General features: G+C 41.3%; 1 protein-coding gene across 1 annotated transcript in view; it reads left to right on the forward strand.

The window, feature by feature from the left end:
- Positions 1 to 27,733, forward strand: part of LOC140191022 (choline transporter-like protein 2) — a 92,860-nt gene that overhangs the window by 43,094 nt on the left and 22,033 nt on the right. The window contains exons 4-15 of the mRNA XM_072248058.1: positions 4,144 to 4,228; positions 4,766 to 4,850; positions 5,663 to 5,779; positions 6,411 to 6,471; positions 7,306 to 7,429; positions 8,832 to 8,915; positions 9,126 to 9,238; positions 9,744 to 9,875; positions 11,837 to 11,936; positions 15,429 to 15,521; positions 23,256 to 23,343; positions 25,492 to 25,754. Coding sequence (XP_072104159.1) covers positions 4,144 to 4,228; positions 4,766 to 4,850; positions 5,663 to 5,779; positions 6,411 to 6,471; positions 7,306 to 7,429; positions 8,832 to 8,915; positions 9,126 to 9,238; positions 9,744 to 9,875; positions 11,837 to 11,936; positions 15,429 to 15,521; positions 23,256 to 23,343; positions 25,492 to 25,754 — 1,345 coding nt within the window. The remainder of the gene's footprint in view (positions 1 to 4,143; positions 4,229 to 4,765; positions 4,851 to 5,662; positions 5,780 to 6,410; positions 6,472 to 7,305; positions 7,430 to 8,831; positions 8,916 to 9,125; positions 9,239 to 9,743; positions 9,876 to 11,836; positions 11,937 to 15,428; positions 15,522 to 23,255; positions 23,344 to 25,491; positions 25,755 to 27,733) is intronic.

Genomic DNA, 27,733 nt, shown 5'->3' on the forward strand with positions numbered 1-27,733 from the left:
TTCTTGTTTGGGGGTTTTCGCCCAGTCTTCCTTGCAAAAGGCTTCTAGTTCTGTGAGATTCTTGGGCCGTCTTGCATGTACTGCTCTTTTGACGTCTATCCACGGATTCTCGATGAAGTTTATGTCAGGGGACTGAGGGCCATGGCAAAACCTTCAGCTTGAGCCTCTCGAGGTAGTCCATTGTGGATTTTGAGGTGTGTTTAGGTTCATTATCTTGTTGTAGAAGCCATTCTCTTTTCATCTTCGGCTTTTTTACAGATGGTGTGATGTTTGCTTCCAGAATTTGCTGGTATTTAATTGAATTCATTCTTCTCTCTACCAGTAAATGTTCCCCGTGCCACTGGCTGCAACACAAGCCCAAAGCATGATCTGCAGATGCTGGGAATCCGAGCAACACACACACAAAATGTTGGAGGAACTCTACAGGCCAGGCGGTTTCAATGGGGGGAAAAAGTACAGTCGATGTTTCAGGTTGAAACCCTTAGGCAGGACTGGAGAAGAAAAGCTGAGGAGTAGATTTGAAAGGTTGTGGGAGGGGAGAGAGGATAGAAAAATGCCAGGCGATAGGTGAAACTTGGAGGGGGAGAGATGAAGTAAAGAGCTAGGAAGTTGATCGGGATAAGGCCACACTTAGGTTGGAGGAACAACACCTTATATTCCATTTGGGTAGCCTCCAACTTGATGGCATGAACATCGATTTCTCAAATTTCCAGTAATGTCTCCCCCCCACTTCACCATTTCCCATCCCCTTATCCCTCTCTCATGTTATCTCCTTGCCTGCCCATCAGCTCCCTCTGGTGCTCCTCACCCCGCCCCCCTTTTCCTTTCTTCCATGGCTTTCTGTCTCTTTCACCAATCAACTTCCTAGCTCTTTGCTTCATCCCTCCCCCTCTGTTTCACCTGTTGCTTGGTGTTTCTCTCGCCTCTTCCCCCACCTTTCAAATCTACTCCTCAGCTTTTTTTTTTCTCCAGTCCTGCAGAAGGGTTTCAGCCCAAAATGTCAACTGTACTTTTTTTCCATAGATGCTGCCTGGCAGAAGTTCCTCCAGCATATCGTGTGCATTAGTCAGAGCAGAAGTTGGCTCTACAGTCCACCACACCCATGCTAACCATTTTATCGCTTACTAACTCATTTTCTTGCATTATGTCATAGGCGCCTTGTGCCTTAGTTATTTAAGTGCCTGTCTAGATGCCTAAAGGGTTATAAGGTATCTGCCTCCACCACCTCCTTTGGCAGAGTGTTCTAGATGGCCATAAACCAGTCTGTGATTAGCTTTTCCCTCTAAACCTCCTCCCTCTCACCTTATTTTAGATAGTTCTACAGCAGGGAACAAATTCTTGCCTTATTTGTGTCTGTCATAATTTTATGTACTTCTACCGAGTTGTCCTTAAGAGAAAATGCTCGCTGACTCCAGTCTCTTGTAATGTAAGCTCCTCCAATCTGGGGAATATTGTAGCGAATCTCTTCTGTGGCCTCTCCAGTGTGAATGCATCCTCCTTGCAATGTGACAACTCAGACTGTACATGTTACTGCAAGTACAGCATGATTTCCTAATTCTTAGATGTTCCACCCCATGAGCACAAGCATACCATATGCCTTCTTCATCACCTTATCCAACTGTGTTGTCACTTTCAGAGAACTGTAGCTTGTACTCCTTGTTCCTTTTATCAAGTGCCCTTCAATTTACTGTGGATGTCCTACTCTTATCTGACTTCTAATATGCAGCACCTCCCATTTTTCGATCTTAAAATCTCTGCCATTGCTCTGTCCCTAAGTGCTGATGGAGCCTATCTCGAACAGAACCAATTTTCATGTCATTCACAAATGTACTGATTTACAGTCACACTCTTACAGCCACATTCAAGTTGTTGATATATATCTCAAAGATCCGAGCACCAATCCATGCAACACTCTACAAGTCACAGACTTGCATCCCTTCAGTACGACCTGCCTCCTTTTGTCAAACTAGATTTGGATCCAATTAAGTAGTTTTAAGAGTACACGTGCTGTAACCTTCTGGAGCAGCCTCTCTGAAGAACTTGTCAAAGGCCTTACTAATGTCTATGTAAACAGCATCTACTGTCCTGCTCTCATCAATCCTTTGAGATACCACTTCCAAAAAACAACTCAATCAAATTAGTCAGAATTTTCTATGCACGAAGCCATTGTGGCTGTTCCTAATCATTTCTAGTTTTTCCAGAAGCCCTTTGAGACTTTTTTGTCATTCAGTGACGCTTTGGCTGATCCAATTGCAATCTCAATATTGCTTTGTTTACTCCATCTCCATATCCCTTGGCAGAAATTAAATTTATTATTATTCAGAAACTGCTTTAGTTCTGGGGGCAAATACTTTCAGCATCCACCTTGTCAACCCTCTTCAGAATCTTTTATGTTTCAAACTCTCTTTTTTTCTATACTTAAATGATTATAAACCTGACTCCTTAATCTTTATTTGGCAATCCACTTATCCCAGGAATCAACCTAGTAAATTATTTTCGCAACCAATTATGTGTTTCCTGGCCTGCCAATTATTTCTTCCTGTTCTGTATTTCACAACTTTTACAAGAGCAGCAGTTACTGCCCAGCCCAGTTGCCTTTGGGAACGATGCGATGAGCTGCAAAGTGAACTGGGGCACTCTAATGCCAAGGTGTAGCTTTAGTGCTATTGGGTTTGGAGTTCTAAAAGTGAAAGCTAATTTTAACAGATGCTAAGGGAATTGTGGACAAGATGTCCAGATAAGAAAAGGGATCAAGCACAAGATTAACCATGATCTTATTTACAATAAGGAAAGTGGGAGGGTTCAGAGAGAAACTGCACATGATTAACCATGATCTTACTAATGATAGAACAAATACAACTTCTTTCGTACAACTGCTGAGAGTTGGAAAGTACTGAATATTGTGACTTAGCCTTCAACCTAATCTTTTACTGAGCTGAAATAGCATTCTTACAATGTATGTAGTGAGAACCCAGTTTATAGAGCCCTTGTTTGTGTAAAAAGAGTGCTGAAATACAAGTGGTATATCCTTTCTGACCCTTTTCCTTTTTTCATTATGTTTATTGCTGCATTTGATGTATTATATATTCTTTTAGCCTTGTGCTTGTATGCATTTCCTGTCATCGGCTTCCAAGTTGGCAGAGCAGTTAAGTCTGTAAAACCTTTCTGTAGTGGTGCAATTATGCTGTGTCCATTTTTTGTTAACCGCTGACCAGCTTTACTTTTGGGAGGGAAATGTAATTTAGAAAAGCTGAGTGCATTATGATCTCCCAGTGGCCACACACTTTAATTCCACGTCCCATTCCCATTTTGATATGTCTATCCACAGCCTCCTCTACTGTAAAGATGAAGCCACACTCAGGTTGAAGGAACAACACCTTATATTCCGTCTGGGTAGCCTCCAACCTGATGGCATGAACATTGACTTCTCTAACTTGGTTTATGCTCCTCCTCCCCTTCACACCCCATCCCTTATTTATTTATTTAATATATATTTTTTAAATATATTTTTTTATTTTCCCCCCTTAATTTCTCCCTCTCTCTTTTTTCTCCCTCTGTCCTTCTCACTGTAACTCCTTGCCTGCTCGCCACCCTCTGGGCTTCCCTCCCCACTTCTCTTTCTCCCCAGGCTTCCCATCCTATGATCCTCTCCCTTCCTGGTATCCCTTTTGCCAATCAACTTCCCAGCTCTTAGATCCACCCCTCCCCTCCTGTCTTCTCCTATCATTTTGGATCTCCCCCTCTCCCTCCCACTTTCAAATCTCTTACTGTCTCTTCTTTCAGTTAGTCCTGACGAAGGGTCCCTGCTCGAAACATCGACTGTACCTCTTCCTATAGATTTGTGTGTGTTGCATTATTTTAAGGATGTTGCTTATATTTATATTGGGGATAGATCCATGCAGGATGTATTCTTGTTTATGCATGAAGTATAGAGTACATTCGGGGGTGAAGTTAATTTGGTTGTGATCTTTGAGGGCTACGTTTGGTTAATGCTAGAGGAGAGTTTTCATAGGTTGTTCACTGTGCTTGTGTATTTTCCCCTGTGGACAGTTGTCCTTTTATAGATAATAAAGCAAAGTTGTTCTGATGTACTGATATCAGTATATGATGATTATTGATGAAAGTATGTTATTTTTTAATTAGCCTGGACACATGGAGACCCTCGGAAGGTGATCTATCCGACAGACAGTCGGGGGGAGTTCTGTGGTCAAATTGGAAGTAGGAATGAGTGAGTCCTCTTCATTTTGCTGGATATACAACTAGGCAGTCGCAGCTGGAGCTCACGCTCAGCAATTTAAAACTATAAGATCTTAGATTCAATGTCTTTGCATCACAAGCTGTTCACTTTCCAGAATATTTTTTTGAGCCTGAGAAAGACAAAAATATAAGCCGAGATGGCCCTGTACCTCATGCTAATTTTATAGCAGGGAGATGCTTGCAATTCAAATACCTTGTTGGCAATCACTGTCAGTTATTGGAGAGAGGATGATTGCATGGACAAGGCAGCTCAGCAATTAACGTGGCTGGTGCGGCACCATAGTGAAGAAAGAAAAGGGAATGCTTTATAAAATGAAGTGTGTGGGTGTGCAAAACATTGTGAGCAGCATGTAGGTGAGCTGGGGCAGGAGCACATTGAGCAGTTGAGCTGTTGCTAATCGAATGTCAGTTTTCAGAATGTTGACTGATGGTCCGCTGCAAATGCTGTTTAACACTGACATTACAACCTTGATTTAGTTCACTTTTCTTTCCTGTTTTTTTCCCCCAGACATAAACCATTTTTGTTTTACTTCAACATTCTCAAGTGTGCCAGCCCTCTGTCACTGTTGAAATTACAGTGCCCAACAACACAGGTGAGAAAATTGCTGCTTTCTAGGTGGAAGTAGCAAATTGTCACTGCCTTATTATTAAAGGATTAAACATTTTTACAGATATTATTCAATTACATTGGGTTGCCAACATGAAACTTCACCCAACCCTAGAAAGTTTGGTGGGAATTATAGAAACAGCTTTTTTTCTTTGTACTTAACCTAGGAATGTTTGTTGGAGGGAATTTAAACCTGTATCTAACCATTATACTGCAGACTATTTCCAATGTGAATCCATAGTCAAAGTAATCCAAGCTGTGTGTTTATCATTTGTGCTAATAGGTATTTCTAGATGGTCAGCTTCCTGTTCCCTGATCCATGTATCTGATTAATATCAAGCAGTGTTTTATATAGTGTATACTTGCACAGTATTACTTGTATCATTCAATATTATATTGATTGTACAGAAACACAATCATTAAAATTAGAGCAACACACACAAAACACTGGTCTCAGCCCAAAACATCGACTGTTCATTTCCCTCGATAGATATGGCCTGACCGGCTTTGTTCCTCCAGCATTTTGTGTGTGTTGCTCAAGATCTCTAGCATCTGCAGAAGCTCTTGTAAGTCTGTTAAAAATTAGCAAAGGTCAGTATTCTAAATTTGAATATATCAGTTTTTGCATTCTCTCTGGCCCCAAAAACAAGTCATACTGAAGATCTGTATTTGACGAGTTCTGATGTTTGTACCAAGTACACAACTACTGTATGTTGATGCTACAAACTTATTTGCAAGGTGTCTGGAATATTACCTGTACTTGGCTCATCTTATTGCCTTTGTTTTTTATTTTTGCAGACTTGTGTTAAAAAATGCCCAGAAAGTTTTGAAAGCTACCTCACTGTTTCCCGTTCCCGAGAGAAGTGGCGTAATTACATCCAGTACTGTAAACCAGGCTTTAATGATTCCAGCAAAGTGAGTTGAACTATTTTAACGCGTCCTTTTTATGAGATTTCTTTTTTGTTTCTAAAATGGTAAAATAGATCGACCACCACAAACTATCCTGAAAGTTACTGACTTTATCTGGATTGCTATTCTTGCTGCCGCTGGTGATTCTGAGCTCTCCCTTGAATGAGTCCCTGCTTTGTACTGTCTCAGATGGTTTCCCAAGAGGCCAGTTTTTTTCTATAAACCTGGGTAGTCAGTGACAGCAGTTACAGAATGATGAAGTATGGCAGTGCTCTGATTATCTGTACCTATTGGATAGAGTTTGGGTTAGGATTTTGGCTGATTTGATTTGTCCATAGCTAATGGTTTTGTCTCAGATGGAACCCCCAATGTGCTGATCTGCTTGGGGTAGATGGTCATTCAGGAGTCAGGATGCTTTACAATAGCCCTCTAGCAGGTGTGGTTGGTCCACCTAGATTTCCTCCACTTCGTCAAGGTCCACACTTATGCTGTGGATTTATGTATGTTTTCTAGTCAGAGTGGATGTAGAGCTTCAGTTTTCAATTTAACAATATGTCTCACAGAAGGAAAGTACAATGTGCATAATACAAGTTTGTTAGTCAACATATTAAACCTCTGGTCACTCTTTGCCTTTCAGTCACCTGCAGAAGTATTACGAGATCAAGATTGTCCTACCTTCCTAACTCCCAGCAAGCCTTGTAAGTATTTAGAAGTTTGATTCTGCAGCTGCAAGAACTTGCTTTGAATTTCTTTAAATTCCTTTTAAACCAATCACGAAAACCAAAACAAGAGCATAGATTGGATTGGGTTGATTCTTAATGCAACTGTTGGTGTAAACTTAAATTTGCCGGACCAATAACCTCACCAGAAACAGTTCTTTATCCTTTTCACCAGTTTATTTGTTTGAACTCCGCTGGTGAGAGGCACAGAGCCAAAACACCAGAGGGACAGAGTTCCTCTCCCCCAGGGGCTCGTATCGGACCTTTGTCTAACATGCAGACATGTTACAATTTATAGAACTCGAAAGTCAAAGAGCACTTAATTCAACTGTTATTCCCACCAAGTCTGTTGGAGCAAAACTTAAATACTTAGATAAGAGGGTCCACAAAATCAAGGTTTTAATTACAGATGGATGTACTGTCCAGTCCTTGTCAGTTATTCCCTTTGCTAGGCCCTGACTTAATTACAGACAGATGTTCATTCCTGCCCTTGTCAGTGATTCCTCCCTTTCTCTAAACAAACGAGGGTACTTAGCTCAATTCATGTGAAACCTAAGGCAGGATGTGTGCGACTGATAAGCAGAACCCAATCCCCATAGGAGACATCTGCAAGGTCGTTAGTCTGAAACCACCCTCAGGCGGATCACTCAGAGCAGAATAAACAGGAGTTTGTATGCAATTTTAACCTGTTATTTACAAGAGTCCAAGAATCATTTCTTACTTCCCCAATATCCTTAAAACTTCATCACTGGAACTTCGATCAGCAGGATTTCTAATCTTTCAACCCTTACTTTAACCTCTTGTTCTGTGCAGTTATCGGGAGATGCTTCCCTGCCCTAGAAACCAGTAAAGGTGTGATTATGATCAACAACCAGACTAATTTTAATCTTGCCGATGGAGGAACTGTGAATGCCACGCAGCTACTGGAAGGAGCTAAGTTCGTAAACTTTCTTCATATTCTGATGTAACTTCTATGGTTCCGGGAGAATGTTAATATCAGGGTGAGAGAACACAAGAAAATAAGAGCAGGAGAAGGCCATCAGATCTCAAAACCTGCCATTCAGTATGATCCGTATGATCATAACTAATCTATGCTGGCCTCAACTCCTCTTCTGCACCTGTACCCCATCATCTTTAATTCTCCAACCTTCAAATACTTATCTATCTACACTTCAAACATATCTAATGATCTGGCCTCCACTACCCCCAGAAGGGCAGAGAATTCTAGAGATTCATTACGGGCTGAGGAAAAAGAAATTTCTACAGTATGTACCTCAGTTTTAAATGATTAACCTTTTTATTTTGTAATGATATCCACTTGTTTGTGACTCTCCCACTTGTGAAGATGGGCACCTTTCTGCAGTAGTAAATTTATTAGTGTCAGTATTGATCTCTCCTATGTCACATAGACCATGGGTTAGGCACATGTTTAATTCTGTGGTTTCAAGTCAGATGTTCGTTGCTTTGTCATAGCACTCTTCAGTCTGAGTCAGAAGATTGAGGGTTCAAAATCTATTCTTAGAATTAGGCACTTAATATAGTCTGGCATTGCATTATGACAATGGAGATGTTTTGAGTTACCAGAAGGAATTTCTTTGCTGTCCTTTCCATTGTTGATCAATCAAGCAATGTTCTTGTTTGAGCAAATAATTGCCCACAGGGCAATGAAGGTTAAGTTAGTTCTTTTGGTGCAGGGTAACGCAGTCTCTTTGCCCTATAGCTCTCCTTGGAGGACTGCTTATTGCCTGCATACATCACAATAACCTACCTTATTCAAAGTATCAGTTTACTTGTCATTAGGTGTCATTTCTCAAAATAGCTTGTTTAAAATTGCCCCAAGTGTGTAAACATGGCAGAGAAAGAGGGGGGAAAAAGTTCATTACTGGAACTTGAATTGTCTCTGAATCAGCATCCACACACAAAAGCCATTGTCCAACATGTTGTGATACTTTGTGTAGGAAAAGAGTGTGAATGGCATCCCCTGCCTTGCATACAGATGATGTTGACATTGATTATCGTTAAGCGGGCAGCTAATTTTGCCCATAAATCATGTAGGGATGTTTTATCCACTGATCCAGTGGTCTTAGAGTTATGTGTTTTGTTTATCTGGTACTAAGAGTTCCCAACAGATAGACTTTTGTTTTGTCACTTGATATCTTCAGGAATTCCTAGGCTGGATAAAAGCTCTCCTCACCCTCAGCATCAGCATCATTTCCTTAGGGCACTTTCCTGCTTCTTCAACGACCTCAACCCCACATTGCTTGGTTTGTCTACTTTCCCATGGTCCGTATGTTTGTGTTGTCATTTTAATGTTGGTATGAACGATCTTTCTTTAAAAGGGGAGTAAATCGTATTCTTGAAGCCAGAGAGGTGGCGATGAAGATATTTGAAGATTACACCAAATCTTGGTACTGGATTTTGATGTAAGTAATTAACTCCTCCTCGTTCCTATTCAGCCTCTCCAGCTCCTTTTCCAGCCACTCTAGCTCCTTTCACACCCTCTTTAACTCTTTTAGTCACCTGTCCTAGTATCTCCATAGGTGGCTTTGTGTTCTATTGGGTTCCTGTGATGCATCTGTGCTGTGTAATGTTTTAGTTGTTGTTGACTGATTTAATGCTATTTTTTTCCATAGTGGTCTGGTCATCGCACTGGTAATTAGTCTAATCTACGTTGTGTTGCTACGCTTCCTTGCCACAGTAATGGTGTGGCTATCCATTCTGCTGGTCATTGCTGCCCTCGGCTATGGTATGTTACCAGTTCGGACCTGAGGTCAAAGTTGCCACTCTCCTTCAAAAGTCACCAGGGAGCAAATTTTTAAGTGACTACTAGCAGGCATTTAAAGAAACATGAGCTGGGGTCTAAAATAGTGGGCTTGTTGTGGGATGTGTGAACGGTGTGAACCAGGGGAATAGGTATGGACCACAGTGCAATACCTGAGTCTAGAGACCAGACTGTGTTATCTGTTTAACCTGAGCTGAATTTGGCCTCATACCCTGCCTGGCCTAAGAAAATGAAACTTAGCAAGGAAATACTGACTTGGGACATTGGTGAGATTTGGCTGTGTTTTCTCCTTTCAGATAGCCCAATTGCTCTTAGTGTATGTATATGTATTTTGGAATTTGTGGAAACTGTTTTAAGAAACTGACCACAAGCAAGAATTAGTGGGGAACTGGAAGCTGGTAACAGGAAAACAAACTAATTTCTGAAATATTTGGATCTGGTACATCAATTAATAATTTTCCTCTTGTAGGGATTTATCATTGTTACATGGAATATACAAGTTTGAAAGGCATTCAAGGTTCTGATGTCACCATCAAAGACCTGGGTTTTCAGACTGACCTACGTGTGTACCTACACCTACGGCAGACATGGCTGGCATTCAGTGAGTAGTAGTGCATTGGACCACATTGCTGGTTTCAATTACTGTATATCTGACTGTGATTTCACCTTCTCAACATTCCCACTCCACAGGGAGTTTTGAGAGTTTGGAGATTATATCAGCTTGATGTTAATGCATTGCTCTTTAGCCGGACTTCAGTGATGCTGAACAGTTCTCAGAACAATGCTGTGAACATAACTTAGGACAGAAATAGTTGGAAGTTATGATTATTGGTTTATTATTATCATTACATGTACAAAATGCAGTGAAAAGCTCATCTTGCATACTGTTCATACAAATCGAGTCATAACACAAGGTAAAACAATAACAATACAGAATAAAATGTAAAAGCTACAGAGAAACTTTGACCCGCTATCATCTGCAAACTTGTAAATGGAGTTGGAACAGAATCTATCTACTTCCATGAATGCATAAGGAATAGAATAGGGAACTGAGTGCACAACCTTGTTGAGCAACAGTGCTTACAATTATCATGGCAGAGGTATTGCTGTCTATCCTCATTGATTAATTGTCAGTCAGGAAGTCAAGTATCCAGTTGCAGAGGGAGGTGTTGACTCCCATGGTCCAGAGTTTGGTGTTGATTATGATATTTTCAGAGAACGTTATGTGCTTTAGGCTTTAAACAATTCTGATTGAACAACGTTTGAAGAAACCGTAATGAGAAGCATAGCCTTATTTCCTGAGATCAGTGGTTTCTTGCCTCAGCTGTGTAACTTATGTGGAAATATGCACTGAGTTAATTGGAGGTCCTTGAGAAAAGAGGCTGATTATCTTTCACACCGATTCCATGGATTTTGACTTGGCCTGAGGATAATATCAGACTCACAAATTGCATATGGATGGTAGAAGTTGCTTGCTATATGCGAAGAGTGAGTAGCTTAGATGGTGTCCTCCTGCCATTCACGTGGGGCTTCTGTGTATCATAGATTCCAGGTTTACAAACCTATCCCAAATGGTTCTTCTTAACTTTGAACAGTCATGGCTGAAATGATCTGGTTAAGATTTTTTTTTTTGTTCATCTGGCATTCTGTTGCTGTGGTGGGACTTGGAATAGAGTGCCTATTTCTAAAGTCTACTGTTGGACCGTCAAATGATGTGGCCTGCCCACTGGAGTCATCTGAGTCCAATAAGACCATTGTTGCTCAGAGAGCAGAGAGCATAGGAAGAGGTCTTTCAGCTTGTCACCATCAGGTACCCATTCATGCTAATGCCATTTGGATAGGGATGTTGTTTTGCTGTTTCTGCCTGTAGATTGACAGGGTGTTGGAGGAGTCACACTAGTCACTACGCAAAGCTTTTCTTGCAAAAAAAAAATTACAAATGTGGCACATGCTCTGTAAATCTTTTCGTGGATTGGTTGCTGATGGTGTGCATAAGATTTTTTTTTCAATATCTTTGTTATTTCTCTGCCAGTTTTAATAATATTTTAATTTTAAATCTAGGAGTATTGTAGTAAAGTAATGGGATAAATTATTTCCATTGTATGGTTCAAGTGTGTCTTGATTTGTCCTGGGGATTGTGGATGGCTCGCCCTCAGTATTTTCTTCATTTAAAAAAAAATCAGCTGACTTTAATTTCCGAACTTACAGATTTAGTCTCATAACTTGTAAGCATTTCAGTTTGTTCAAATTCACCAAAATTTAATTTTCATTAACAAATATTTAGTGTAATTGAATTGCAATGTCAGCTGCCTTTTTCTTATATCTGGGAAATAGTGCTTTTTTGCAGCCTCCTTTGAAAGGCAGGCTTCAATCTGCTCCTCCATCAAACAGGAATATTGTTTGGAAATGAAAATTGCAATGAGCATTGTTAAACAGAGGAGGCTTGTGTGCATCAAAGTGCTTTTTCTGGATGAGAAACTATTAAAACCAGTGTTTGTATTTCTGAACTATTATCTTTCAGTTTTGAGTTAGGCATTTACTGCTCCCTTTTTTCTGTTGCAGTGATCATTCTGATCATTGTTGAAATTATCATCATTCTCATGTTAATATTCTTACGGAAAAGAATTGCTGTTGCAATCGCCTTGATCAAGGAAGCAAGCAGGTAAGATTGTAATTATGGAGAAGGTGGGTTTTGGAAGTGGAGAGTGGATTTTGTGTGGAATGAAGAAATCACAGAGTGGTTAAAGTAATTGGGGTTTCCTGATTGGTTTAAAGAAGTAGATGACTTTGTCATGTTTATTTTGTTAATGTTGATTACTCAAACTTCCCTGGAGATGGAGTGGAGCATGGCAGAGTGTTAAAGCAGGTTGTTGAGACTAAACAGGTAGAGGTACAGGGGTGGTTAGTGGCAGGGACTTTAACTCCTATGATACCTTCTCCATTCCTCTATTACTACCAGCATGTCACTTCTTTTGAAGAGATCTCCCCAGGTAAATGCATCAAAAACAATATCTGCCTTTCTATCCTAAACATTCTCGCTTCCCACTACAGTAAACAAAGTGCTGGAGGATGTCAAAGACGTCAGGCAGCCTCTCTGGAGGGAAACCATGCCTGCACCTGCTCTGCTTGTTTGATCTTACTTAGTCTTTAATCTTATTTTTTTTCAGCTGTAAAGTTATTAATCTGAAATACAGTGGATTGTGGTTAATTGGGACACATTGGAACCAGTATATTTTGACCCAATTAAGCAGCTGCACTGATAAGCTGAAGTTTCATGGAAATAGTTAAAAAGGTATATTGTAAAATGACACACTACAATTTAACTGAGCAACAAATTATGTGTTTCAATGAAACAGAACAAATTGGAACACTACCAATGATAGTACAGTTCTATAAAACTATATTAGTTCAAAGATCAAAGAACATTTATCATCAAAGTATGTGTAAATTATACAGCCTTTAGATTCATCTCCTTACAGGTAGCCACAAAACAAGAAACCCTAAAGAGCCCATTTAAAAGAAAGATTAACAAACACTGAATGCGCAGAGGGGGTGGGTAAGCAAACGGCATTCAGATGAAATTGAGTCAGTAGCAGCTGGAGCAGGCCAATAGCCTCACTCTCACTTCATTACACGGAGCAAATTGTCAAGGAGCTGGCAGACACAGAGCCTGGAGCAGCCAGAACAGGCCTCAGCCTGTGCCGCGGAGACTGGAGTAAACATCGTGGAGCAGCGAACAGAACTGACCTGACCCACGTCTCTGGTCCGAACACATTGCCTTTTCATCCATCCAGCTCTGTGTTTAAATCAGCCAAACATCAGGTGTTCCTCGCTGTAGGACCCAGGCCCTGTTGCATTGATACGCTCTGAGTCTGGACCTCGCCACCATGTTTAAGCCTGGACTTGACCTCTCCAAATTGGTCTGGCGCTTAGGTCGATCAGACCTTCTCTTGGTTTAAATGGTTGGGCTCTGAAACGTCTTCACTGACTTTTCTCCACTTCGCATGCCCTGACTCTGTCTCAACCATGCCTTGACCTCGCTCCGATCACTTCTCCTTGAACATACCTCAACCTTACTCTGACTTTGCATCGCACCCGTGTGCCTCGACCCTCACTTGCCTCTTCATTGTTTGCAATGATCATTACCATTACTTTCCACAAAAAAAGTGTTAATAAGTATTTAGTTGTATTTCTTGCTTTATGAACTGCCAGTAAGTTGTCACCCATCCTCAGCAGCCCAATCTTAAACTGGAATTTTAATAGTTGTTGATGGAGGAATTCATCCGGTGTACGCTGCTGTGCATGGTGTGTCCAGGAGGGGTAGCACATCTGGTAAAGGCACTTACTGATTCCATTCTGAGGCAGCTCTCACTTGTGGCTCCATGTAGCTACTTGCATGCGACAGTGGCCACACCCCAGAACACTGCTTGGTTAAACCAGGTGAGGGTAGCCGGCAGGCCTCGTACGCTGGTGAAATAGGGACATACCTATCCTAGCAAGTGAAGTCAGCTTTGGCGGACTGGACGGATGAGATCAACAGTGAGATCCAGTGGCCAAGAAGGAGGTTCTGCAAAGTTTTTTTGGAGAGTGAAGGGCACGATAATGCATGGTTATCGACTGCAATGAAGGAAGACCCCCAGATTGTGACAACTACTTATACCACTGGATTTGGACTTCTGAGGTCATGCCAGTGCAACAGCTTTTCCACTTTAAAAACTCTCCCGTACAGGTTTCATTGTCATTGTTGGATACGACGGATAACCAATACATTGCTGTTTTAATTCCCATTCACATTCCTGTTCCAATGTGTCGGTCCACAGCCTCCTCTTGTGCCAAGATGAGGCCAACTGCAGGGTGGAAGAATTAACACCTTATATTCTGTCTGGGTAGTCTCTGAACTTCTTAACCAATTTCCCCCGGGATTAATAAAGTATGACTATGAATATCGATTTCTCCTTCTAGTAAACTAATTCCACCCCTGCACCCCCCCCCCAAGTTCCCTGCTCTGACCTTTTACCTCTTACATGGCTATCACTTTTCCCTGGGTCCCCTGCTCCTTCCCTTTCTCCTGTTATCGACTCTCCTCTCCTGTCAGACTCCTTCCCCAGCCCTTGATCTTTCCCACACACCTGGCTTCACCTATCACCTTTCTGGCTAGCCTCCTTCCCCTCACTCGCCAACCTTTCTATTCAGGTGTCTTTCCCTTCCCCCTTCCTCTTCAGTCCTGGTGAAGGGTCTCGGCACAAAACATTGACTATCTATTCATTTCCATAGATGCTGCCTGACCTACTGAGTTTCTCCAGCATTTTATATGTTTTGCATGGTTTTTCCAGCACCTGGAGACTCTCTCATATTTATACTGCTGTGTCCTTCTGATTGACTGTAAATGAACAAAATTGGCAGAGACACCTAGCGCAGACAATGGACTGCCTTCATTGCTTTTGACAATTCCATCCTCCAAATGTTCACTTTCATGGTAATGTTCAGATTCTTTGTAGTCCCTAACTTACTGAAGTAGTGAAATTGTTTCATTTTCACTCTGCTGGTTGTTGCTGGCATCTCCAAGCCTGAATGCTGAAACTGCAGTGAGCAAAACAGTTCTAAATTAAAACATTCTAAATTGTTTTGTTGCTCATGTCTTGCCAGCTCTCAGTGACAAAAGAAAATCACTGCTTTTTGAACACAAACACACACAAATTACATTGTTTAAAAACTGTTAGCTCTAAGTATGGTGTAGTGTCTAACAGCACACAAGTTCACACAACTGACGCTGGTTAGAAACTGTTTGGCAACAGTCTCCTGTCCCAATTAAGTAGTATAGTGTCCCAAATAAACAAAGGGGATCCCAGCTTTTTTCTGAGTTACTTCTTGTTCTTTAAGAGTTGTCCCAAACAAGTGATTGCCCCAATTATCCAATGGATTCTGGTTAATTAGTCCATTGTGCTTCCATTTTCTTTCTCCTTGGTTTCTGCCTTATCTGCTGGGGGGTTTTAGGAGCTAGGGCTAATTCCATTACTGTGCAGTGAATGCTATCTGCACTAGTCACAGTCTTTGACCCAGATGCAGGGAATGTGAGCTTAAGCAACATGAGGGAAAGAAGTTTGGATTTAAAACACTTGCATGTTTTAATATTGTCTGCATTCTCTTTCCACAGAGCCGTTGGATACATAATGTCCTCTCTTCTCTTTCCACTTGTCACTTTTGCCTTGCTGTTATTCTGCATAGCTTACTGGGCCATAACAGCTGTGTATCCTTTAATGTAAACAAGTTGCCCCAGATTATTTTTATTAGATTAGATTTCTTCCTACCATTTATATCAGTTCACCTTAAACTATAACCTTTAATATATTCAGTTTAAGGGAGAAAAGAATGGATCCAAGGTTAGCCTTTTAAACTTAAATAAGGCAATTGTAAGGCCATGAAAAACCAAGGTTTTTCCCAAATCAAGTTAAGGGATGGCAAACAAGAAAATCTGTAGACGCTGAAAATCCATGCAACACTCATAAAATGCTGGAGAAACTCATTAGGCCAGGCAGCATCTACAGAAAAGAGTACATTTGATATTTCGGGCCAAGACCCTTCAGCAGGACTGGAGAAAAAAAGATGGACTTTTTTTATCTCCAGTTCTGATGAAGGATCTCGGCCCAAAATGTCAACTATACTCTTTTCCATAGATGCTGCCTTGCCTGCTGAGTTCCTCCAGCATTTTGTTTGTGAAGTTAAGGGATTGGTCAGTCAAGAAGTGTGACAGATATTAGAGAGAATATTTTTAGAACAGATAGGATAGATACATTCCAAGAAGTCAGAAAAAGTCAAGAGAGGACACACTATCCACGGTTAACTGAAAGATAGTGTCAATTCAAAAAAGCATTTAATTTGCATTATTCTGAATCTGAGTCTCAGCCTGGAAAGGGTCCTGACTGTGTGGAAAACATCATGTGTGGCCCAATACCCAAGAAGGGCCAACAAACGTCTTGAATGACTACCGTACAGTAGCCCTGACCTCACATGTCATGAAGACCCAGAAGAGGCTGGTTCTGGCTAACCTCTGATCCCTGGTCAAATCAGCCCGCGATCCTTGCAGTTTGCCTACCAGGAGCACATTGGAGTCAACGATGCTGGGCAGGGCCTGCTCCCATTTTTTTGATTTCTCAAGTGCCTTCAATACAGTCATGCTGGAGGGAAAGCTCCATTCAATGCAGATTGGCACTTCCGTTGTATCCTGGGTAATGGACTACCTGACTGGCAGACCATAGTTTGTGCATCTTCAGAGCTGTGTCAGACATGGCTCTAAGCAGCGCTGGGACCCCATAGGGTCTGTACTGGCTCCTGTCCTGTATACCTCAGACTCTAGATACAACACTGAGTTGTGTCATCTGTAGAAATTTTCTGATGACTCAGCAATAGTTGGGTGTATAATAGGAGGATGGATACGGGGCCCTGCTGGAAGACTTTGTCAAATGGTGCAAGCTAAATCATCTGCAGCTCAACATCAGTAAGATGAAGGAGATGGTGAAGGGCTCTAGGAAGACTAAGCCTGCATTGATAGTGAGGACCTACAAGTACCTGGATGACAGACTTGGGTGGAGCACCAGCACAGAGGCTGTGTACACAAAGGGCCAGAGTCGCCTCTACTTACTGTGGTCCTTTGTAGGATGCCGGCCTCTCCTTCACATGCTCTACCAGTTTGCTGTTGCCAATACAATCTTCTATGTGGTGGTGTGCTGGAGCAATGGCATCAACATGGGTGATGCCAACAGGCTCAATAAACTGATTAGTAAGGCTGGCTCTGTTATAGGAGTCATAAACTGGACACGCTGGAGGCTGTGGTAGAACAAAGGACCCTATGGAAAGGACTGGCAATTCTGGATAATGTGTCTCATCCTCTGCATGCCACTGTAGCTGAACAGAGGAGCACTTTTAGTAATAGACTAAGACAACTGCACTGCTCCAAAGAGCACTAAATGAGGTCATTCTTGCCTTTGGCCATTTATAGCCGGGGAAGTGATGACCCCCTCCTGTTAGAATATTTGAGATAACTTGTATTTTATTCTTTTTTACTTCTCTTCTAATATTTGTGTATCTGTGCACTTGCTACTGTGGTACTTTGGGGTCAATAACGTATCAATCTGATCTAATCTACACAGCTGACAAGGTAGAATAAAGCACAAAGTTGACTAAAAGATTAATAACAATGGAAAAGTAAGAAAGGGAAGATTAGCAGAATACTGAACAAAATAGAAGCCTAAAATCAGATAGGAGGTTTATGGATTATTTTTTAAAAGATTGTAAATGTTAGGCTGTTGGAAAGAAAATTAATAATGCAAAATAAAGAAAGGGCAAAAGAGCTAAACAGGTATTTTGCACAAGTCCACGACAGAGAATACAGAGGCTTGATATATTTGTTGCTGAAGACAATATTATATATATGATACCTACATTTCAATACAGTTAACAAATTGTTCACAAAACAATCCAGGCTACAGTACCCTGTAAGTAAAAAGAATGGTAGAAATATTTAGCAGGTCAGACAGCATTAATGAAGAGAGCAGCTGCTAATGTTGCAGGTCAATGACCTTTCATTTGAATTGAAAAAAGATAGAAATAAACCTAGTTTAAAGTTTCAGAGGAAAGGGCAAGGTGGAGAGAAATAAGAGATGCCTGTGATTTTAGGAGCAGACTTTTGGGTAGGTGTTCTAAAAGGCTTGGAGTGATGTTTAGCCTGTTAGACTCATTTCAGGAGAAAGGTAGGAAAGATTCATGTTGGCATTCACGGCTGATTCTCAGATTTCTACCAGTTCATGGTAATGCTGAGGAAATTTGAGAATGTTTTTGTCTCCATTTGGACTCGCTCTCAATCCTTCAGAACTCTGCCAAGCCTGATCTAGCAGCAGAAACAGCAGCTTGGGGGACATTAGTGCACCCATGAGGTTCGACGTCTCTTTGTCTTTTTAAGGTTTTGGAGGTCACAAAGAGACCAGCAAACTAGGCAAAAACAGATGCACAGATCGCTGGTGCTATGAGAATGCAGTGTGAATACTCAATGATTCTCACTTGGATATCAATCTCCTCTGTCATCAGTGACTCTTAGTCCTGTTCCCACCAGTACACCCAGGTCTTCATCCCCAAAGGTACTGTGAAATCTAGTGCATAAACTCACATCAAGGGCATAAACTCACTGTGATCAGTCTTCATCTTTCATTCGCTCATATTGCTTAACTTTTGGAGGGCTTGGGCTGCTGTGAGTTCAGAGCACAAAGTGAATGCTTCAGTAAGTGATTGCACAGCATCATTTTGCTATGTCCTGCCAGGGTATAGTCCCTCTCTCATGTCATAGATAGCCTTCATGAGCTCATCAAATGGAGTAAATGATGAACCGAGCAATGGGAGAGCCATCTAGGATGCCATATCATGAGACTCAACCTACCTTACAGATTCTAGCCTCCATAATCAATACTTTCAGCTAGTTGTTGATGGGCTTCCTCACTGCATCATGCTTTTATGCTGACAATAAGAGTGTAGATGGTTTAAAAAATGTATTATAATTGTTAACATTTCAAGTTGAAGACCCTGAGTATTTTGAGCATTTTCCACCTTGTATTTAAAAAGTCATTGTTTGGAGATCACAGCAAGATCCAATCGGCAATATCCATTTAAAGCACATTTTGATCCTTTTAAAGAGGTTTTTGAGAAGACTTAAAAAGTTAGGCCTGTGATTGATTTCTTGAGATGCAGTGTGGAATGCGCCCTGATGGCCCTTCAAGGGCACTGCCCGCCGACCCCCGATTTAACCCTAGCCTGATCATGGGGCAATTTACAATGTCCAACTAGCATCAATTGGTATGTCTTGAGACTGTGGGAGGAAACCAGAGCACCCAGAGGAAACCCACACAGTTATGGGAAGAACATACAAACTCTTTAACAGACAGCAGCTGGAAGTGACCCAGGTTCAATGGTACTGTAAAGCGTTGCGCTAACTACTACAATAAATAAATGCCAAATAGGTTGCAGTGTTTTGGCTGCGATTTGAAAGGAAACCATGAGGTTACAGTGTTTTCATCTTGCGTAAGTAATATGAAGACCTTTTGCAGCTGTTTCCTAAGTATGCTTTTAAAGTAAGAGGAACTTATTAAATGCCCTTTTCTTGTTGAATAGCTCTATTCCATTAGTTAGTGTCTGTAACTGTCAATGTTCAGTGGACCATTGGATGAATGTGTGTAAGGTTTGTAAATGGTAAACCCCTAAGATTAATTCACAGTGCATCAGACTTTTGGACTTGAGGTGTAAATGCAGTGTGAAAAATGAGGTATTACTTTCATACTTTTGCATAGCTGTAAGACAGTGATAAGTGGGCATATCTAATTAAATCTTGTCTGACAATAAAAACCCTTTTTGCAATCTGGCTGAGATTGAGAACTGAAGTGGTGGTTTCAGTCTGTTGTTTATGATAAAGTGCATCCGTTTTGACTTCCTGAGCATTATTAATAATTAGCTTACAACTGCAGTGTATGATTGAAAGAATTAAATATATCACTCTTCATAGAACTCTATAGTAGGCTAAAGAACCCGTTAAGTGCCTGTGTGATTGAACACAGGATGGTGAAGGTGACAGGGAATGTTAATAGGGTTTCTGAGAACCATTTCAGGATCAAAAGCTGCTTCAAAGCACTTTCAGTAAGGATTTCTCTTTGAGAAACCCAGTGTGGGGCTCCTGTTCTCAAGAATCTAGAGTGCATGGTGTCTTGCTCTTGATGTCTTCGTCTTCCTCCAGCAATTCTTTGTCAGCTTGGTGTAGAAAACTGCACTCATTTAGCTAAGTGTCTATGATAAAGAAAATATTAGAAACTTATTAAGGACATTATAGCTGGGTGCTTAGAAAAATTCATGATAGGTAATGTCAACAGTTTTGGCTGCCCTTTGAAGAAGTAACATGCTTTGTGGATAGAGTAGCAACAATATCCTTCCATTTACAGAGGATATTTTGATAAGGTGTCCTATCAAAGGTTATTGTGGAAAATAACAGAGGTAGCATTTGGTGGAGATATTGGTTTACAGGAAATGGAGGGAGGGTTTCAATAGTTCTTCTTTTGGGTCAACAAAAATAATGAATGATATTCTACTGAACAGTGCTGTGGCCTCAGTCGATTATAGTTTATTCAAACAACTTGGATCAGGATTTCTCAACATGGGGTCTATAGACCCCTGTATTAATGCTATGGGTTTATTCCATAAAAAAGGTTGGGAACCCCTGACTTAGATCAAGGCATTCTGGTTATGGTAGGACAGATATGAATGGGAAGGTAAGTTACAAAGAGGACATGAGTACAAAGGGATATGGATATGTGTCAGTTGGAAAAGATCTGGTAAAATGAATACAATGTGGTAAAAAATGAAATTGTCCCTTTTGATAGAATTGTATAAAAGTGTACTATCCAAATAGCTGAGGGAACTGGATGTCCTCAAACAAAAGGTACAACAAGTAATTAGGAAAGCTAACTGGATTTTATTATTTGTTGCTGAACGAATTAAATCCCAAGTAGAGAAGTTTGGGTCAGTTATAGGGTAGTGATGAAATCACGTCTACAGTAATTCATCTCACTATTCAATCAAGGAAGGATGTTAATGCACCAGGAGCAGTTGGAGAGGGAATATTGGATTGATTCATGGAATGGTAGGTTGCCTTATGAGGCTGAGTTGGACAGGCTACACTCATGACCACAGAAGTTTAGAAGAGTAATTAAAATGTTCAGTGGGCCTTGACACGGTGGAATTGGAGTGGATGTTTCTTATTATGGAAGAGCCCTGATCTGCAGGTCACAGTTTCAGTAAATGTTTGCCCATTTAAGATGGGAAGAAGGCAACATTTTTTTTTCTCTGAAGCCTATGAATCTTTGAGAGGCTTTGCCTCAAAGGGAAATGGATGCAGAGTTTTTGAATAGCTTAAGGCAGGTTGGTAGTGTCTTAATGTGAGGTGAGGGTGGAGGTAAAGAGTTACCAGGGACTAGGTAGGAATACAGAGTAGATGTTACTGTCAGGTCAGCTGTGATGTTAATAAATAAGAGCCCTAAGCCAAATGGATCACTGCTGCTTCTAATTGGTCAAAGTTCAAATTACAGTAGAGAAAAGGGTCGCACGGTAACGGAGTGGTTAGCACAATATTTTACAGTACAGGTGACCCAGGTTCAATTCCCACCACTGTCTGTAAGCAGTTTGTACATTCTCCCTGTTACCCCGTGGACTTCCTCCGGGTGCTTGGGCTAACTCCCTCGGTCCAAAGACATTGCAGTTGGTAGGTGAATTGGTCATTGTAAATTGTCCCGTGATTAGGCTAGAATTAAATTGGGAGATTGCACGGCAGCATGGCTTGAAGGGCTGAAAGGGTCTGTTCTGCACTGTATTGCAATAAATAAATAAATATACTGCCATATACATAAGATTTATTTTCTTGTAGGCGTTCATAGTAAATACAAACAAACAATGAAAAATCACACACAACAGAGACGGCCAAACAACCAATGTGCAAATTACAAAAAACAGCAAATACAGAAAGAAAGAAGAATTATAAATAAACAATAAATATAGAAAACATCAGTTGCAGAGTCCATGAAAATGAGTCCTTAAGTTGTGGAATCAGTTCAGTGTTGAGGCAAGTGAAGATGAGTGAAGTTATCTCCTGTAGTTCAAGAGTCTGAAGGTTGAGGGATAATGACTGTTCCTGAGCAATGTGGGGGTGAGATATGAGGCTCCTGTACTTCCTTTTGACAGCAGCAGCGAGAAGAGGGCATGACCTGCAAGACAGGGGTCCTTAATGATGGATACTGGTTTCCTGCGACAGTGCTCCTTGCAGATGCCTCAGTTGTGGGGAGGGTTTACCCGTAGTGGACCGGAGTGTATTCACTACATTTTGTAGGCTTTTTCACTCAAGGGTATTGGTGTTTCCATATTAGACAGTGGTGCAACCAGTCAGTGTATTCTCCGCATCTATAGAGGTTTGTCATGGTTTTAGATGGTATGCTGAATCTTAGTAAACTTTTGAGGAAGAGGTGCTGCCGTGCCTTCTTTGTAATGGCAGTTATGTGTTGGACCCAAGACAGATCCTCTGAATTGGTAATGCCAAGGGATTTAAAGTTGTTGACACTCTCCAACTCTGATCCCCTGATGAGGACTGGCTCATGGACATCCGATTTTCTCCTACTTTAGTCAATAATCTGCTCTTTGGTTTTGCTGACATTGAGTGAGACCATTCAGCCAGATTCTCAGTCCTTCTTCTTTCTTCTGATCTGTCGTCACCTTTGATTCGGATAACAGTGGTGTCATCAGCAAACTTTAATATGGTATTGGAGCTTATGTGCTTATCCTCACAGTCTCAAGTATAAAATGAACAGAACAAGGGGTTAAGCACATAGCCTTGTGGTGCCTTGTCTGAGTTCATACGGATGCTCCTGACGTTACTTCTGAACCTTTTCCTTTTAATAAAGCCTAGTGCTAATGTGAGTGAATAACAGAATGTTGTTTTTCTGTGAAAGTATGGTTGGAAAAATTGGTGCTTCCCATTATTTAGCATTGATGTAATTTGGGGGTGTTTGATATTGAAAAACAGGTGTCTAAATATGAACAGGATGGTAACAACTGGTACAGAGCCACAGAATTCTTTTACTTTGTGTGAACTTGATTTCAGTGTTGTTTGTATTTCCAGCATGGCTCAGATGAATTTTTAACTTTAAGGTCCTAAGATATCATTCTAAGAAGGAAGGTGAGTTCTTTGATATTCCAAGCAATATTTCTCCCAAATTCAGTCAAAGCAAACTACTAATCATTTTCTGTGGTGTTGGCCGATATCTGCTCCCATTATGTTATCTCAGAGTAATTTGTTCTATCTCAATATTTTATGGATTCTGTGGGAGGAATATTAAGAAGTTATAAATCTCAGTTTCAGCTTTGAATTTCAGACCCCTTGTCTCCTTGACTGCTCTTTCAAAAGCTATTTATCGACTTCGAACGAAGCAGTCTATAAAGTAATTGGCAATGAGACAACTTGCAACTACACATCGATGAATTGTGACCCTAAAGTGAGTACTGCCTCCCGTAAAACAAATGCTATGGGAAAAGAGACTTATTCTAGTCCCATTGACTCTGACGTTTTGCTTTGGTAACCAGACAGTGGGTATTGGTTTGTAGGTGTCCTTTAATTTGGATTTTAAAAGAATGCTGACAGGAGCTCCTACCTGTAGAGAGGAGTTCTGGTGAATCGTCACGTTTATCTTGCTCTGCCATGAAAATGAGGGGAAAAGCAATATAAAAATGTGTTTTTGGTTGAGACCCTGCATCAGAACTGAGGAGAAAGAGGTCAGTTGGTGGGACAGAAGCCAGTAGGTGATCGGTGAAACCAGATGGGGAGGGGATGATGGGCAGATAGAGACAGGTGGAGGGAGGAAAGGGGGTGGAATGAACAAAAGAGAACTAGGTAGATGGATAAGTATGTGTGGGAGGAAAACACTAGAGGTGTGGGTTATCTGAAACTGGAAAACACAATGTTCATACCATTGGTTGTAAACTGTCCAAGCAGAATATAAGATGATGTTCTTCCGCTTTGCGTTTGGCCTCTGTGCAGCATCGGAGAAGGCCAAGGACAGATAAGTTGATGTGGGAGTAGGAGGGGGAGTTTAAATTCAACCGGATGCTTAAAAGTTCACTGAAGTAGGAGTGCTCATGTGGAATAGAATTGGCACAGTGCAGTGGGGCCAAATGGCCTGTTTCTGTGCTGTAAATTTCACAACTTGCAACAGTGGTTCAGCCAAAATTTTAAAAACGCAAACAGGAGGAATTCTGCAGATGCTGGAAATTCAAGCAACACAGATCAAAGTTGCTGGTGAACGCAGTAGGCCAGGCAGCATCTCTGGGAAGAGGTACAGTCAGGACGAAGGGTCTCGGCCCGAAACGTCGACTGTACCTCTTCCTAGAGATGCTGCCTGGCCTGCTGCGTTCACCAGCAACTTTGATGTGTGTCAGCCAAAATTTTGTTCTTTTTGGGATTATTCCTGCGATTATTAATTTGAGATCAGACTTTACCCAGTAAGAAAGTTCTGCTCAGTACCCTTTCTTTATACCTGTATCTAATGAATTGCAATTATCCTTCAATGCTCAAATCTGGTGCAGTACTTCAAAGTACTTCAAAGCTGGTGCAGTACTCACCAGCTGACTCGTACACTACAGCACAGAAAGAAGCTTCTTTGGCCCATCTAGTCTGTGAAATATTAATCTGCCTAAAGGTGAGAAAATCTGCAGATGTTGGAATCAGCAACACACACACAATGCTGGAGGAACTCAGCAGGTCAGGCAGCATCTATGGAAATGAAAAAAGCAGTCAACATTTCCGGCTGAGACAGTTCAGTCCTCATGTTCCCCTTAAACATTTCATCTTTCACTCTGACTCCTGCATTGTTTTTCTGCCTCAGTTTCTTTATTTGACTCACTGATTAGAGAGATCTGTTCTAATTTTGCACGGACTGATATATCTACTGGGGTAGTACTAGAGGAAGGTTCTTAATGTCCTTCTTCCCTTTCTCCCATGGTCCACTCGCTTCTCCTATCAGATTCTTTCTTCTCCAGCCCTTTACCTTTCCCACCCACGTAGCTTGATCTATCACATTCTGGCTAATCCTCCTTACGCCCCACCCCCACATATTTCTATTCTGCTGTCTTCCCCCTCCCTTTCCAGTTCTGATGAAGGGTCTTGGCCCAAAGTGTTGACTGTTTATTTCCCTTCATAGATGCTATGTGACGTGCCCAGTTCCTGCAACATTTGCAGAATCCTGAGTTTGTACTTGATGTTAAAATGTCTAAAACGTCCATTAACAAATTGGAATCGGTAATGCTGGAAACACTTTGTGAAAAGCTCAGCAAGTGTGAAAAACCTTGTTTAACATTTTATAAGAATGTGAAATGTTGATGCTGCTTTTTTATCTCTTGGGGGAAATGTCAAGTATTTCAGTCAAGGCTGTGGCTAATAGCTGAGAAGAAAGACTTGATTATTCTTTTGACTGCTTGCAACTCTAACCTAGTGTCACAGATTTATCTGGTAAAACAGATCATGGTTTGGAGAATGCTGGTTCAAACTCCAAGCATATTCCAGGAGATCTGTCTAATTTGTGATTTCTGTGGTATTTATTTCTTTGAACCAAAGTCGTACTGTAATCTGTGTTCTTATTTCCTTGCAGGATTTCAGTAGTTCTGCTATCAAAAAGCATTGCCCAGAAGCACAGTGCTCATTTGCATTTTATGGAGGCGAGACCTATTATCATCGATACCTCACCTTGTTCCAATTCTACAATCTCTTCCTCTTTTTCTGGCTAGTTAATTTTGTCATTGCCCTGGGAGAAGTTACATTAGCGGGCGCATTTGCCTCCTACTATTGGGCCTTTAATAAACCAGCTGACATGCCAAAATTTCCTGTCTTGGCTTCAATGGGACGAGCTCTCAGGTAAGAGTTCAGGACATTGTGGGAGGCTTTTTCAGCACCTCAAACCAATGCCAGAATTGCACCGGATATATCAACATTGTTTACCTTTGTTCTACATGTCCCTTGATAGCTTGAACTAGCAAAGATTGTGATTTATTTTAAATCTGCCTTCCTAAATGGGTGGACATGGCTATTGTGAGGAAAGAAGATAAGCCAGACAATGGTTGAGCTCTGAATACTCTGATTCTCTGTTTATTTGCAGTCAAGAATAGAAACGTTTAAGAGTTGATCCTGTCCCTTTGTGACCATTCTGTCACTTAGTAAATTAATGGCTGATCTAACCTGTTGCTTTGCTTTCTTAGATTATCCCCATAACTACTGTAGTTCAAGTATCTATCTCCTACCTGAATATATTTAGTGCCTCAATATCCACAAGAGTCTGAGGTTGACAATTGCGAAGATTCAAACCTGCAGAAAAAAAAATTACAATTTATTTCACTGAATGACCCTGTCTTTCTAGGCTTTTGGCATCTCCCTGTCAATCCCCCTCAGTATCTTGTGTGGCTTTACAACGATGTGGTTCTGGTTGACAGTTCAGTGACCTGCATGGTCTTAAATTTTGTGAAATCTTTATGGTCAGTTCCACTTCTGTTTGCTTGATTTTCTTTAAACTTTTTTTTTCTTTTGCTTTTTGATGAGGCCATTGTCCAAACCTTTGATTTTGTGATTCATGCTGCAGTCTAAAGCTGTTGAGGTTGGTAGTTGTGTCAAGCGTGAGTTTAGATGCCGCCCTCCTTCTCCCATCCTAATATTACCCTCGCTGGGCTTTGATACATTTTACTGTGAGAATTTCTGGATAAGGGGAGGGAAACAGATCATTGTAGCATTCTGCCAAGGGATGTCAGGAATAGGAGGTGCTGGTGATGAAGAAAGGTCAAGGCACAGGAAGAATTACAGTTTAAGAAATTCTGCTGTGACTGTATAGTTGTAACATGTCTTTATCTTACTCACACCATTGTTCATTGTCACACCATATCACTGTGTACATAACATCTATTGATGCTTCTGGACACATCTTCAGTGATGTTCCTGGAATCATCGGGTGTTTCGGGTCTTTCAACATCATACAACCTCCTCTAGGTGACCCAACCAGGTCTGATCATACCCCAGCTTGTGTCCAGATGGCTAGCTACTTATGACTCCATGGCTCCCCTCTTTTGAGCCACAGCCATCTTGAGGCCCTCTCTGCCGCATCGGTGGTACTGCGGATGGCTCTCCTCTTCCTCTCTCCCTCGATGCCCAAAATGCTGAAGGCTCTAACTAAGGAACGGGCTACGAATCCCCTACAACCAACCTCCACTGGGAGACACCTCGCTCTCCATCCAGCCTGCTGGCAGTTGCTGACCAGTCCTGTGTACTTGGAGAGCTTCCTTTTAAAGGCCAATTCCAAGCTATCTTCCCATGGGACTGTCAGCTCTAGCAGCACCACTTGCTTAGTCGACTCAGACACTAGGACAATGTCTAGTATTACCCTCACTGGACTTTGGTACATTATACCGTGAGAATTTCTGGATAAAGGGAGGGAAACAGATGATTGTAGCATTCTGCCAAGGGATGTCAGGAGTAGGAGGTGCGGGTGATGAAGAAAGGTCAAGGCACAGGAACAATTACAGTTTAAGAAATTCTGCTGTGACTGTATAGTTGTAACACGTCTTTATCCTACTCACACCATTGTTCATTGTCACACCATATCAGATCATGTCCATTAATGAGCTGACATTTGCTCTGTGTAGCGTTCTTAACAGAGAAACCTTTGAAGACACTGAACCAAATGAGGTCAGTGATGTAAAGAGGAGGGTTGGTATAGCCTGTATTTTACAAGAGAGGAGTTGAGATTAGTTGGGGAAATTGCATTAGACCTAGGTAGCTGAAGCCTTATCTGCCAAGGAGAGGGGTGGGGTAGTGATATTGGAGGAAAGGCAGAGAACTATTTAGAAGAC

The sequence above is a fragment of the Mobula birostris genome, chromosome 32, assembly GCF_030028105.1.
Source record: "Mobula birostris isolate sMobBir1 chromosome 32, sMobBir1.hap1, whole genome shotgun sequence".
Classification (NCBI taxonomy): Eukaryota; Metazoa; Chordata; class Chondrichthyes; order Myliobatiformes; family Myliobatidae; genus Mobula; species Mobula birostris.